At 41.3% G+C, this 14,933-nt stretch overlaps 1 protein-coding gene across 1 annotated transcript; it reads right to left on the bottom strand.

The window, feature by feature from the left end:
- Positions 1–14,550, bottom strand: LOC5567361 (mitoguardin). The gene is made up of 4 exons (XM_001657326.2): positions 14,037–14,550; positions 1,250–1,891; positions 985–1,191; positions 1–925 (listed from the first exon to the last, which is right to left on the bottom strand). Exons 1-4 carry the CDS (start codon positions 14,082–14,084, stop codon positions 308–310), a joined length of 1,515 nt encoding a protein of 504 aa, XP_001657376.2. The 5' UTR covers positions 14,085–14,550; the 3' UTR covers positions 1–307.
- Positions 14,551–14,933: the final 383 nt, after the last annotated feature.

The following is a 14,933-nucleotide window of genomic DNA, read 5'->3' as shown; positions in this document are numbered from 1 at the left end:
TATGATTTAAACAAAAAATCCTATATACTCTCTAGGTTTCTATTACTAAGTGTTATCTACAGACTGCGAAGCAGCTGAACAGCAACAAAAATTACAAACGCCCTACCCAGTAGATAAATTTAATCCTCAATTATGTCTTTGTGAAGCCGTATTGGTTTTTATCGTAAAATATCTACCTATTTACCAAAATTTAAGATTTCGTTGACTAAACGAATCAAACAAAACACTTGATTAAAAAACGGAACCACTCGGATAGCAACTATAGCACAATTCAGCCGATCTTTACAGTACCTAGCTTTATCAATTCTTACTGATTGAACTTGACGCCTATGTTGTTCACCCTGAGCTTCATGATGGTCAGAATGTCCTCGGCCAGTTCTTCCACAGTGGTGTAGCGACACTTTTGGAAGTTGTAAATGTCCACCATGAAGCTGATCATCTGATCTTTGAAGTATTTGCAAACCTCCTTCAGATCCTCGTCCGGTCCGAAGAATCCCCACACCATCAGCGGCGATAGCTGCTCGGTGACACTGTAAAAGTGCGACATGAACCCATTGGGGAACTTCAGCATACGCTTCTTGGCTTTCAGCACGGACCAGACTGCCGTGGTCAGAGCCGTCTCCTTGAAGCTATTCGATAGGAACCGGTTCTGGATGACCGCGAGAACACTGTTCGGCGGAGAGTCCAGATCGCGGAATGCATCCAGAATGATGAAATCGAGCACAATGTCGTAGAAGGTCATGGCCTTGACGTTACGGGACTCCAGTTCCAGCTCGATGTCCTGCCAATTGTCCGAGTTCTGGAGGAACTCCAGCATGGATTCGTAGGCTACGAGGAAGTCCTTGGGGTCCTTATCGCCCAGGCAAAGCAGGTCGGTGAGCACTTGTCGGCCGGTATCCGCGACCCAGCGGCAGTTCTTTGGATCCTGTTGACGAGAAGAGAACTTTCGTGAAATTGTTATGAGAACCGTTTATCGGAATTTACCTTAAATAATAACTGGAAGGCAAGTCGTATGCAATGGAGCTTGGCGTAGTATTCCGCGTCCGAATTGCAGCCGACCATTTCGGTTCGAATAGTTCGGCAGGGAATGGGTTGATCGTCCAACAGTTCCAGAGCACTCTGATAGAGGGGATAGTTCTCCACGTCGGAGAAGACTTCACCGTAGTCTTCGAACTCTCGAAGATCGGCAACCTGCGATTGCAAATTCGTTACGTCATATCAGTCATATAGCAGGTCGTGTTCAAATTACCTGATCCAACGCAGACGCAAAGCTTTCGGCAGAATCGAAGTTAGGATCCGAGCTGGATCGGTGGCCGTTGGAGAGACTTCCACCAGCCTTTGCTGCTTTGTTCTCGTCATCTCTAAACAGCACTGATCGTTCGTCCAGGAATAGCAGCTCGCCTTGCTCCTGCAGATTGTACGCGGCATCCAACAAGTTCTGCAGTTCTCTGCAGAATTCCTCCTGGTCGGCAGTGATCCGCGAGGGTATATCAACGTTGTTCTGATCTGTTAACGCATCTTCCCAGTAGCTGATCACCGTTTCCAGCGCTTCCATTCCCATCACTCCAAGTTGTTGCGGAGTGAGTGGTGTCGTTGCCCCAATGATCGATCCCGCATTAGCTCCGGCACCTCCTCCTGCCAGCGAGCCGGAAGCCATCGACATTCGATCCGAAACGCCATGAATGGAACCACCAGGACTGTAGGAACGACCCGAAGCTTTCGATCCCGCTAGGGAGATAATGTCGTTGGGACTTCGCACGCTGTTTCGAGTCTTTCTGCCACCCGGTTTCCGTAGTCTCCGCTGCTGTGGCCTCGGAGTTCTCCGGCGTCCTAAATAGCTGGCAATCGCACCGAGGACGGCAACACCGGCAGTTACAGAAACGATGATCACCTAAAATCAATGATGTATTGGATAGTAGTTCAAGGCCTCTGCGCTAATCTAAATTCTTGAGGGTCCAGAGATTACCTACTTCACGACAATACCAAAGGTTTGAGCAGTTTTGAAAATTCACCAGAATGAATTATGATTATTAGCAGTGGCGTCTCGTCCTAAGGTGCACTTGGTGCACTGCACAGTCAAAGATTTCAAACTAACAAATTAAATATATATATTATAATTCTCAATACTTCCAACATTCATAATGTGTAGTTGCTTGAGAATGTTGTTTGATTTCTTCACCTTCAACTGGTCCATCGCCCTCAGTGAACAAACCGTTTGATTCTCCCCCCCATGGTCTTGCTCAACCAGCAAGCGAAAACAGCGAAGCAAACAAGACAAGCTGCCATGCGTCTCCATCGTATTGCAGAGAATGTTCATTTCAGCCGTGCACTCTTTCTTGTACACGAAAATAGCGTGTATGGACACAGCAGGAATGTGCATTTGTATTGACATTTCTAGAGCAACAGTGGCGTTGTATATGTAAAATCTGGTTCACTCCAATTTGTGCACCCGAGAGAGAAATTGCCCATGACGCTCGCATTGGTTTGCAAGAATTGAGAAAGCGCGCGCAACTGGCGTCACGACGTCTGCTGTTGGAAGAGAAAGCGTCAACGCCATACATGCTTTGTGTGTATGTTGCATGGAGCTTCCAGGTGTTGCGCGATAGCAGGCGCAATATTGGTTTGAACCAATACTAGATGCTATAAACATATTGGCCAAATTGATTATGTTGTATCTTATTAAATACACAAAATTCATGTGGCTTTGAATTGATTTATAAACTATGTGTGAATATAGTTTTTCTTGCTCAACAGACCGACAACTGATAAATTGCGGTGGGCGTAAATTGGGTTTCAGCGTTCAACAGTCAGTCATCATTTCACTTGAAAGCTTTGATGTATCCACAAAAGTATACAAAGAGATGTACCAGCGCTGGACATCTTAAAAAAGCTAAGATATCGTGATACAATTGACAAGCTGTAAATAATAAGAATTATTATATAGAATAACAACGTTAGGAATAATGGAGATTCGGAATTTCGCGAAAGCCACGAAATTCACGGAACTTATCCTTCATCGCGAAACTTGGAAAATAACGCGTAAATCCAAATTTCATTCAAAATTCTTAAAACTTACAACTAGTGATTGAAAAGAAGAAAACAAACAAAAACACGTCCAATAAGCAACAAATATAATAGCTTCCAGACACTTCAAGATTTCATACAGTATTGGAAATTACATTTTAAGGTGTTAATAATAAGAAATTACATTTTAAGCTGAAATACATTTTAAAAAATCAATTGAAAAATTCGTATTCATAATTCAAAATAAACGGTTTGTGCGAGTCAGTGCACAGGTAATCAAATTCCTCACGGGACGCCTCTGATTATTAGCTTATATAATCCCATTTTACAAAATTACTATAAATTTTATTATAATTGCCAATATGTTGCAAATTGAGGCATGGTAAATGGCTGGACATGGCGTACCATTGCTACCTCGCGTGCCTGCAGGAATAAAATAGACCCCTTTGTGGTCCTTAGCCTCTTGCCCAACAACTCCTATCCCTACCTCCTCGTGGTACTGGCCGGGGTACGAGTAACCTTGGGGAAGATCGGGTAACCAACCCCCGGTGGGAACTTTGGTCGTATGCTGACAGGGAAGGGGGAGGGGTTAAATTTTGCGAACCTTGACCTTCTGTACTCCATGTTAGGAGCGGCTCACAACAGCGTCTGTTCCCCATGTCAGGGGCGGCTGATCATCGTCCGAGTGCCAGAGAAGGAGTCTAAGCTAAACTGCGCACTATGGCCCTCCGAACATTTAGGGGGAATGGTCCTCCGGAAATCTAGGGGGTTGGTGTCAGGCCAGGTCCGTCCTACTCGGGCTCATATTGGGTACCACTTCTAGTACTGCATTTGGTCCCACGGTAGTGCAAAAGGTACCCAAGTTTGACTGATCGCAGTACACTTTGAACGGCATTCGAGATTACCAGTAGAAGCATTAACCTACTAATATTTCTATTAGATTACCTTATGAGCCATAAAATTTTGGGCAACTGCAAAAGACATGGGGGTCTTTAATTTGTCTTTGGTCAGGCCCTGCAAGCCAACCGTAAAAACACATCAGCACAGGAACGTCAACGAGAGAATACGGACCGGAACAATCGGCAAAGACCAGAGCGACGAAAAAGGACTAGCAATTGGAAACTCGGTACGTAGAACCAGGTCCGTCACACTCGAGCTCAGATTGGGTACCACTTCTAGTACTGCATTCGGCCCCTCGGTAGTGCAAAAGGTACCCAAGTTTGACATATCGCAGTACACTTTTCACGGCATTCTAGATTACCTTCTGAGCCATAAAATGTTGGGCAATTGCAAGAGACATGGAGGTCTTAAATTTTTCTTTGGTAGAACCAGGTCCGTCACACTCGGGCTCAGATTGGGTACCACTTCTAGTACTGCATTTGGTCCCTCGGTAGAGCAAAAGGTACCCAAGTTTGACAGATCGCAGTACACTTTTCACGGCATTCTAGATTACCTTATGAGCCATAAAATTTTGGACAACTGCAAGGGACATGGAGGTCTTTAATTTGTCTTTGGTAGAACTGCAAATCTCTCAACTTCATTGGAAGTACTCACATAGGGTAACCAATATATTTTGGACCCCCTGGGCCATTTTTTCGCAAATTTCCCAGTTTAAATCGAAAGACCAACTCAATTCGCATGCCATTTGGAAAGATAGGAATATTCCGCACTTACATCAACCGTTTGTACAAAGGAATTGTGTTGATTTTATCTGAAATCAATTTAGTTTAATCCGTTCTTCCATGTATCCGTTCCAACACGTTACACACAGAAATTGAAGCCGTCAGAAATTTTTCAAATGTAAACAAAAACTTTTTTTAAATTTCTGGACTAAAAGCGTAGAATTTCTTCGGTTTTCCATTGTCAATCGATTGATTAGACTATGGGCAAGCATATTATATAACTAGTGTCGTGGACTTTGTCCCCAAATGATAAAAAATGCCGAGGGTCCAAAATATATACTTTGAGGGTCCAAAATGTATTGGTGTGTCCAAAATAATGAAAAACAGTGCTTCACAATTCAATTATTTTCGACGATTTTGGATCTTACATGACCGTTTGGGAATTTTTATCTCGTAGAGGAAGTTTTTCTTTACATTTTGACATGTTCTCTGACTTGGTTACGCTGTGCAATTAATTAATTGGGACAAAAAACTAAAATCACTTCCTTATGGGGTCCAAAATACAACCGTTACCCTACTCTCCGATGTACTGAAGACCCGCGGTTTCGACATCGTAGCGCTGCAGGAGGTGTGCTGGACAGGAGCATTGGTGCGAACGTTTAGAGGTAACCATACCATCTACCAGAGCTGCCAAAAACATGGCCATTCGTAGCACCTATTTCCAGCACAGCCTCCCGTATCGGTACACCTGGAGATCACCTCAGCAGACAGCATCGCAAATCGCCCACGTTTTGATCGATGGACGGCACTTCTCCGACATAACCGACGTCAGAACCTATCGTGGCGCTACCATTGACTCCGACCACTACCTGGTGATAGTGAAACTGCGCTCAAAACTATCCGTCATCAATGATGTACGGTACCGACGCCCGGCCCGGTACAATCTCGAGCGGCTGAAACAACCGGATGTCGCCAATGCGTACGCGCAGCATCTTGAGGCAGCGTTGCCGGATGAGGGTGAGCTCGACAGGGCCCCTCTTGAGGACTGCTGGAGGACAGTCAAAGCAGCCATTAACGACGCTGCCGAAAGCGTTATCGGATATGTGGAACGGAGCTCAAGAAACGATTGGTTCGACGAGGAGTGCCAGGAGGTTTTAGAGGAGAAGAATGCAGTGCGGGCTGCAATGCTGCAGCATGGTACGCGGCAAAACGTGGAACGATACAGACTGAAGCGGAAACAGCAAACCCGCCTATTTCGGGACAAAAAGCGCCGCCTGGAAGAGGTGGAATGCCAAGAGATGGAGTTGCTGTACCGTTCTCAAGAAACGCGGAAGTTCTATCAGAAGCTCAACACATCCCGCAAAGACTTCGTGCCGCGAGCTGAGATGTGCCGGGATAAGGATGGGAGCATCTTGACGGACGGACGCAAGGTGATCGAAAGGTGGAAGCAGCACTACGATGAACACCTGAATGGCGCAGAGAACACAGGCACAGAAGGTCAGGACAGCGAAGGTGATGGCTGCTACGTCAGCACAGCGGACAGCGGAAACCAACTAGCTCCCACGATGAGGGAAGTTAAGGATGCCATTCAACAGCTCAAGAACAACAAGGCCGCTGGCAGGATGGTATCGGAGCCGAACTCATCAAGATGGGCCCGGACAGGTTGGCCGCTTGTTTGCATCGGCTGATAGTTAGAATCTGGGAAACGGAACAGCTACCGGAGGAGTTGAAGCAATGCGTTATATGCCCTATTTACAAAAAGGGCGACAAACTGGAGTGTGAAAATTATCGTGCAATCACCATCCTAAACGCCGCTTACAAAGTGCTGTCCCAGATTCTCTTCCGTCGTCTATCACCTATTGCAAACGAGTTCGTGAGAAGTTATCAAGCAGGTTTCATCGACGGCCGCTCGACAACGGACCAGATATTTTCCGTGCGACAAATCCTCCAGAAATGCCGTGAGTACCAGGTCCCTACGCACCATTTGTTCATCGATTTCAAGGCGGCATACGATAGTATCGACGCGTAGAGCTATGGAAAATCATGGACGAGAACAGCTTTCCCGGGAAGCTCACAAGATTGATCAGAGCAACGATGGACGGTGTGCAAAACTGTGTGAAGATCTCGGGCGAACACTCCAGTTCGTTCGAGTCTCGACGGGGACTACGTAAGGGCGACGGACTTTCGTGCCTGTTGTTCAATATTGCGGTTGAAGGTGTCATGCGGAGAGCCGGACTTAACAGTCGAGGCACGATTTTCACGAGATCCAGACAATTTGTTTGCTTCGCGGACGACATGGATATTATTGGGAGAAAATTTGAAACGGTGGCAAATTTGTTCACCCGCCCAAAACGCGAAGCAACAAGAGTCGGGCTAATGGTGAATGCGTCGAAAACAAAGTACATGCTGGTTGACGGAACTGAGCGCAACAGGGCCCGCCTAGGAAGCAGTGTTACGATAGTCGGGGATACCTTCGAGGTGGTGGACGAGTTCGCCTATTTCGGATCCTTGTTGACGGCTGACAACAATGTTAGTCGGGAAATGCGAAGGCGCATCATCAGCGGAAGTCGTGCCTACTATGAACTCCAGAAGAAAGATTCACCCCCACACCAAATGCACGATGTACACACTTAAACAGACTGTGAGTGTTCGGTAAATAAATTTACTGAATCTGGTCGGTAATTCGTCAAATTACCGATATTTCGGTAAACGACCACTTTTTGACAGATTACCTTCATCGAAATTACTGAATTTCGGTGAACCATGGCCAATCTGTCAAATATTTTACCGAAGGATCTGTAAATCTTCAGTATTACCGAAACCTGAAAACATTGTACTGAAATTTCGATAATCGTGCTCATAGATCACCGACTTCGGTAGATGGCTTGTTGACAGCGTTGAATCGTTTTTTTTTTCCTGTTTTGTCCTGTTAAATTGAAAAGTAGTCCAAATGTTATAACGATGGAGGTAAGTCAACTAGTCTATATGGGGAGCGGGCCATTTGGCATAAAGCCATTTGGCATAAGGTCATTTGGCATAACGCCATTTGGCATAAAGGACATTTGGCATAACGGTCATTTGGCATAACGGACATTTGGCATAATTTTTAACTAAGTGAAAGATGAGGGTCATTTGGCATAACGGACATTTGGCATAATTTCAATATATTTTCTGTACATACTTAAATTGAAGATTTTAGCATTTTATTACTGTTTTATGTTAGTAACAGCTGAATCTGTTCTATAATAATTTATTTATTCTCTTCTCTGGCAAGCCGCCGAAGAAGCCAATAAGTGCGATATGAATCCATCAGAAGAATCCGGTTAAATCATACCACCGAATTCAATCGGACTGTAAACTTTGTAGATGTATTTTATACGACTTATGTTGACTTCCAATCCGGTGATATCGCTTACTAATAGACGAAATACCGATAAAGAAAAAGATGGTGAATTTCTTTCAGAAGCTTCCAAGTTAATCAAAAACAACTAAAAAACGATGCACTTTTTCTTTCTATATAAATACACGTTTTATATTTGATTTTATATGCTCTGTAAGAGCTCTAAGAGAATGATAAAATCAACCCGTTAATTCAGGACGAAGTTGTGAACTCTTTACATCGCGTCAAGACTCTGAGGTGACGGTTAATTCGCCTCTGGATTACCAAAGGTATAATAAGGTTTCAAGTGTTTTATTGATCTCATCAGATTTTTTCCTTCTTTTGCACATAGACTATTCATTCGAGTTATACTTGTTTCATTACTATTGAAAATAGTTCAGCTTATATTTTAATTGGGAATTTTACCTTCTTTAAATAATCGGAAGTTCTTTGTAGTTGTCCTGATAAAACTATTATATGCATTAAACTTGCCTAAATTTTCATAAGAGATTTTTCCTTCTTTTGATCATAGGCTGTTCTTTCAAGAGTGAAGTATTTCTCATAGTTATTGATGTTAAAGCTTATAATAAGGGCATCAGGGGTAATATGCACCCCAGGAGTAAAACTACTTTTTGGGGATTCTATGAAAATTTTAGAAAAATTTAGACGTTTTCCTGGAAGTTGAATTTGTAAAATCGCATGTTGTGGGCAGAGCCTAAACGCAGACTAAAAACGTGCCAATTATTGAACAACCCGTGTATTCCTTATGGATGTGCAATAATTGGAGTGTTTTTAGTCTATGCTATATTTTGCTATTTATCCTAAATGTTATTTGAAAAATTCCCAAGAATATTACAATTTATATAATAAGAAACAAATATGGAAAATCGGTGTTCTAACAATTTTTTGGTGCCAATTTTAGTAAAATGTTTATTTGAAGAAAAATTCTTCTAAACATTTTAAAAATATTGATTAAAAAAAATAAAAGCTTCTTTATCCGATATTTATATCATATGACACTAATAGTACAACCTAGAAAAAAAACCAAAACCATACGCTTATGTGTTACACTTTTCACCACACTGCTGCCGTATAAGGCTTGCGAGCTTTTCTTAACAGTGTTGTACAAAATAGAACAGCACGACTACTGAAGTGTTAAAAACGTAAATAAAAAAAATCATTTTTCATAAAAAAAAATAGTGCTAAAAAGATTTTTTTTCAATTCACGTTGTCTTGGCCAAGACATTTTCATAAAGTATCATTTAAAAAAGTAATTTTAAATGAATTTTTAAGGAAAGGTACGATGGGTTACGTCATCTATAGCTTTCTGAAAACCAAAAATGAGTATATCAATCCTACTGATTCCATTTTTTTTGTAAAATCAAATGGCTATCAGCTAGCGTACAATATTTTTAAGTGTTATTAAAAATGTACCACTGATTTGGGAAGAATAATTCGCAGAATGCTGTGCGGATTTGGCCGGAGTTAAATTCTTAGAAAACCACACCCTGGATTGAATATGTCATCAAGATGGTTTAAAAAGTTCAAAAGTGTCGGTGAACCGCAAAGCGTTCTATCATAACCACACATAGTTTATATAGAAGACCTTGATTATTTGAGAATCTCGACAATTTTTTGGTTGAATCCAGTCAAATACTATGTTAGATTCATGCTCAGTATTTCATGAAAATTTCTTTCAGGATCCATATTGTGATTCATAGAGATTGTGTTTGAATTCAATATGTATTTTCAAACTTTACCATTTGTGTCACGTGTGTTGGCGCCCCCTTAAGGCTGGCGCCCTTGGCGGGTGCCAACCTGGCCAACCGCACGCTACGGCACTGGTTGTGGGTCACTCCTATCCGCCCTTGACGAATCTTTTCCAATTGTTTTACAAATATTCATAAAAGGCACCGTGGGGTTGTTTTGCCTCAAGAGTGCATATTACCCCAGAATGCCTTACGTCTTATTCAATTTTTTTTCCTCAACTTGGGTGAGATGTCATTCTCCTCCAAGTTTAAGATTGCAACTTGTGAACTGAACTCTGCATCGTTGCTTGCGTATAGCAATAAACTACTCGGGGAATATTTAAGTCAAAGAAACCAAGACTTGTGGTTGCTAGAGCTATGACATATATTACTTAGTACGATCCGAGGGATCAAAGCAACCCGATCTAGCAGAAGGACGAAAAAGTGTTAAACCTTTTTGGTTACTGTCAAAATCTAACTACAAACATCTGTAGGTGGCTATCACCGCTAGCAGAGAAGTGAATAAGTGCTTACATTTAGGATGTACTTTTTTCAGCACGAACTGTTTCTTGAGCTACTACTCAAAAGCTAATTATGTGTATATCAATGATGGTGTAACTTTCTTCATGAATAAGCTGAATAAGTTCTTTGAAATTCATTATAAATCCATGCTAACAGTAGTTCACTTTTGTTTTCAATTTCGGCCGAACGGCATTCGGCCAAATGACCCGGAACCGAAAATGCTGAACATATTATCAGAAGCAACTATGGCTCTAAAATCAATAAATCGAGACGAAAACCTCATGTCCGCCTAAACTAGCTTCCTGAACCTGTGTGCAGTGCTTGATCGGGTTCGTTTTTAATTTCAAATTAAGAAATATTGCGTCACTGATTGACACCCTAGTTCATCTTCTGTTATCCTGTTTAGTCATGATATTTATCTAGAGATTTACCCTTCTTTTAAACATAAGGTATTCTTTCGAGGGTTATTGCTATAGCGATTCGACGCGTTATTTTATTATATAGGAATTTGCCCTTCTTTCTAACATGACTTTTTCTTTTGCGTAATATTTATTACAACAGTTTTTTCACATAGAAGAAGGAGTATCTGAATAAAATATAAAATACCAATAAATCATAAATACTAAATAACCCTTACTTTTCAGATGGTTTGATATTATGCCAAATGTCCGACATGCCAAATGACCTTTACTTCACATATGGTTTGATATTATGCCAATTGATTCTTACTTTACATATGGCTTGATATTATGCCAAATGTCCGTTATGCCAAATGACCCTTTATTTTCACATTGTTCAAAATTATGCCAAATGACCGTTATGCCAAATGGCTGTTATGCCAAATGTCCTTTATGCCAAATGGCGTTATGCCAAATGACCTTATGCCAAATGGCTTTATGCCAAATGACCCAGACCCGTCTATATGCATGTATAACGTATTAACCATCAACATTATTCGCAGTCCAGATCGAGGCCAGATATCAGCGACGGTAGTTCTTGTATGCATCTGAAGCCAATGTATCGGATCGTGCTTCCACCGGTATCGCTTCAAGTGAAAATCTTAGGGATCATCGGGTGCTCCTCTCCCCTCATTTAAGGTGATTATAGAACGAAGCCAAACTTTGAATTTTCAAGTGCACAAGACTGGAGAATCTGGCAACAGTTCGCGTTGAAAATCAATCAAATTACTTGCTTGCTGGTGGTGACCAATGGGATAAATTTTCAACGCGAAGGGCTGTTTGGTTCTCAAGTTTTGTGCTCTTGAAAATTTGAGGTGTGGCTTCCTTCTATAATCACCTTAAATGGAATCTACCTTCACTTTTTTTTGTATTCGACGGAGCAGGATGCACGCAAATGTATGATTTGTTTGATAAAATAAAGATGATATATTGTGCATAGTTTGGTTCTTTTTCTTAGTGAGAATGTGAGATTCCGAGAGAAAACGTGAGCACCGAGACTACCGTTCTTCGGTAAACGATCACCGAACATTCAGTTGTTTTTGACAGCTGAGCTGCAATTTTCGAATTACCGACCGTTCAGTACCAGTTCGTTTACCGAATGAATTACCGACCGTTCAGCTGTTGAGATTTCGGTAAACGAATTACCGACTTCGGTGATTTGAGCTGAGTGTGTTCAAAAGATGGTGTTCGCTACGAATCCGGTCGGAACAAGAAGGCGTGGGGCGCAGCGAGCGGACAGGTGGTGGACAGGTGCACCAGGACTTGGAGAGCGTGGGTCACAGTCGAGGATGAAGAGAAGCGGCCATGAACCGAGTGAATTGGCGAAATATTGTTGGCGAGGCTTTATCAAGATAATTGATGTAAAGCCAAATAAATAAGTAAGAGAACTGAGTTTATCACTTTGAAATTCCGAGTAGCAATGTCAACATGGCTGCCAAAACGAATGACGGGCTACTTCAAGGTATCTAGAAGGGAAGTAGCCCAATGTGTCAGATTTCCCATTCCGCCATTTTGAAATGCCAAGTGACAGCTGGTGAGTTTGTTTTGTTTGTTTGGATATCAGATGCATGGCGTGACAAAGTAGGTATAGAATGTTTCTTTTACACCCACATCTGTGTGGTATACGCGGCAAAGTATCTGAATTTACTTCACTGTGTAATGCACTGATAGTAGAATGACTTAACTTACGAGATAAAGTTACAAGAATACAACCATCATCGTCAGACGGCGACACCATTATAATAATCTTGGGCTACTTAGTCTTAAAGACAAAGTATGTTAAAAACTGTGTGGCTCTGTCACATTGAATTACTGAGATCTACTTTTCAAAAGGGCCTTTCGGTATGAATTCGATTGATATTTCGACTAGGACTACCTAAAAAATCAGTAAACTAAGAAAAATTGTAGAAAATACAAACACATACTTTTATTTGAAATTTTGCAGACAATTATCTTTTAGTACCTTCTTCTTCTTGGCATTAACGTCCCCACTGGGACAGAGCCGGCTACTCAGCTTAGTATTCTTATGAGCACTTCCACAGTTATTAACTGAGAGCGTTCTTTGCCAACATTGCCATTTTCGCATTCGTATATCATGTGGCAGGTACGATGATACTCTATGCCCAGGGAAGTCAAGGAAATTTCCATTACGAAAAGATCCTGGACCGACCGGGAATCGAACCCAGACACCTTCAGCATGGCATTGCTTTGTAGCCGCGGACTCTAACCACTCGGCTAAGGAAGGCTCCTTTTAATACCATTTACCAATAATCATGTGCTGGACATGAATATTTGAAACGGCATGTTGAATAATGTTCTATCATCCACCACGAGAAATCCACATTCCTATTAAAGAAGTATTTTGTAACAATGAACTTATACAAAATTCTGTGAAAGATTAGTTTTTTTTTTCAAAAACTCTTGAGAAATTTAAACTGAGATCGAGAAAAATTGATCGTAATTTAACTCGGAGTTTTTGTGTGACTTTTGAAAAAATGTCACAAAATAAGAGACTTTTTAGTGACATGCTTTAAAAAAGTGACACGCTACCAGTCTTTGAAGTAAGAAAGGGCGCCACTAGAACCATATTGAATTTATAATTTATAATATTAACATTAACATTTGTGAGGCCTTATCCCACTTTAAATCAACTCTAACTGTAAATATACAGTAATGCTAGCTTCATAAACATACACTGTTGCTTCTTGAGCATCATGTATTTCACCATCAGTGATAACTTCAGGATTTTGTTTAGTAATACCTCCCGGATTTTTTGAGAAATTTCCTCCAATAATTGCTGAAAAATCAATTCAGCAATTTCCTGCAGAAATTCCAATTTCTGACAGAATATTTCAATGAATCTCTTGAAAATTTCTTAGAAAAAAATCTGGTTGAATTCTTCAAGTTAAAATCGAACGAAAAATGTATTGAAAAGTTTGTAAAGGAATTACTGGTTGAACTTCTGAGGAAATCTTTGCAATTATATCTGGATTTTGTGCAAACACATGACATCAGATTGATAAAATTTCGAAATACATATAGTAATACTTAGCGGAATATCGCGAGGAATTCTCAAAGACATTTTGGGAAATATCCTCTAAGAGATGTCTGGTCAGTGGTTCCCTGAGAACTCCTTATAAAAACAAAAACTTAGTTCCTGTTTGGTCGCTGTGTGGCTCTTCTTCAGTCTCTATGTTTAAGCCCTGTTCCTATTTTTAGACACTTGTAGGCTCTAACAGCCCTATTTAGTTCATTTCTCGAATTTCCTGTTCTGCAATCTTACCTTTTGTGACGTCGTCAAATTGAACGGAAGCAACCTTGAAACGCTCATCTTCAAGTCTGACCCAGATATTCTTATTTTTCTCACACTTTGCGCCGTCTGCTCACAAAACAAACTTTTGAACACATCCAACACAAACACTTAACAAACGTCGCACTTCAAATCGAGAGACTATTTGATCCGGTCCATTCCTCCGGATCCGATATCCCGTCGACGGAACAGACGCACTTTTCGAGGTTATCAAACACCATCCGAGTTGTGGATCTCGCAATCTTTGGAATCGCTTTTTTCTAATCTTAAAACTTGACCTTCCACTTCCGCTCTCCGAAGCACTTGGAAACTTTCACTTTTCAGCAAAAATAATCGCTCACAAAGGCCACCAAAGTGGATTTTGGAGCTTCAAATTTGTCCCACTTTTACGTCAGAAGCGTAATCGTCTCTTCTTTGGATGTCACGCACGCAGCAAAGTTCGATCGCCGCTTACGAAAGCAGGCAGCCAGAAAGAAAAACATGAATCCTCGCGTAACAATTCAAAAGGGCCAATCCTCAGATCGTTGACTCTGAGAAAATTCGATTTGAAAATTATTCACCACATTTTCAATTCCTATTTCTCAGTATTCAAATCAATCAATGTGATTTCTTGCTAGTTGAGTGACGATTTACTATTACTACACGCTAATAATCGATTTTATTCTGAAAACTGACAAAAATGTGGAAAAAATGATGAGTTTAAATGCTTGGCCCATTTTCGATTTTCAACAAGGCATGGGCCTTTTTTATTGGCCAAAATAGAATTTTATTAGCGTGCTTGGCCCAAGGCTAGGCCTTTTCGGTTTTCAATGAATGAGCAAGAGAGAGTCATTGGCCTCTCACCATGCTAAGGCCAATGACAGTTTGCGA

Source organism: Aedes aegypti, chromosome 3, assembly GCF_002204515.2.
Source record: "Aedes aegypti strain LVP_AGWG chromosome 3, AaegL5.0 Primary Assembly, whole genome shotgun sequence".
NCBI classification, from domain to species: Eukaryota; Metazoa; Arthropoda; class Insecta; order Diptera; family Culicidae; genus Aedes; species Aedes aegypti.
This window is presented reverse-complemented; position numbering and strand designations above follow the sequence as displayed.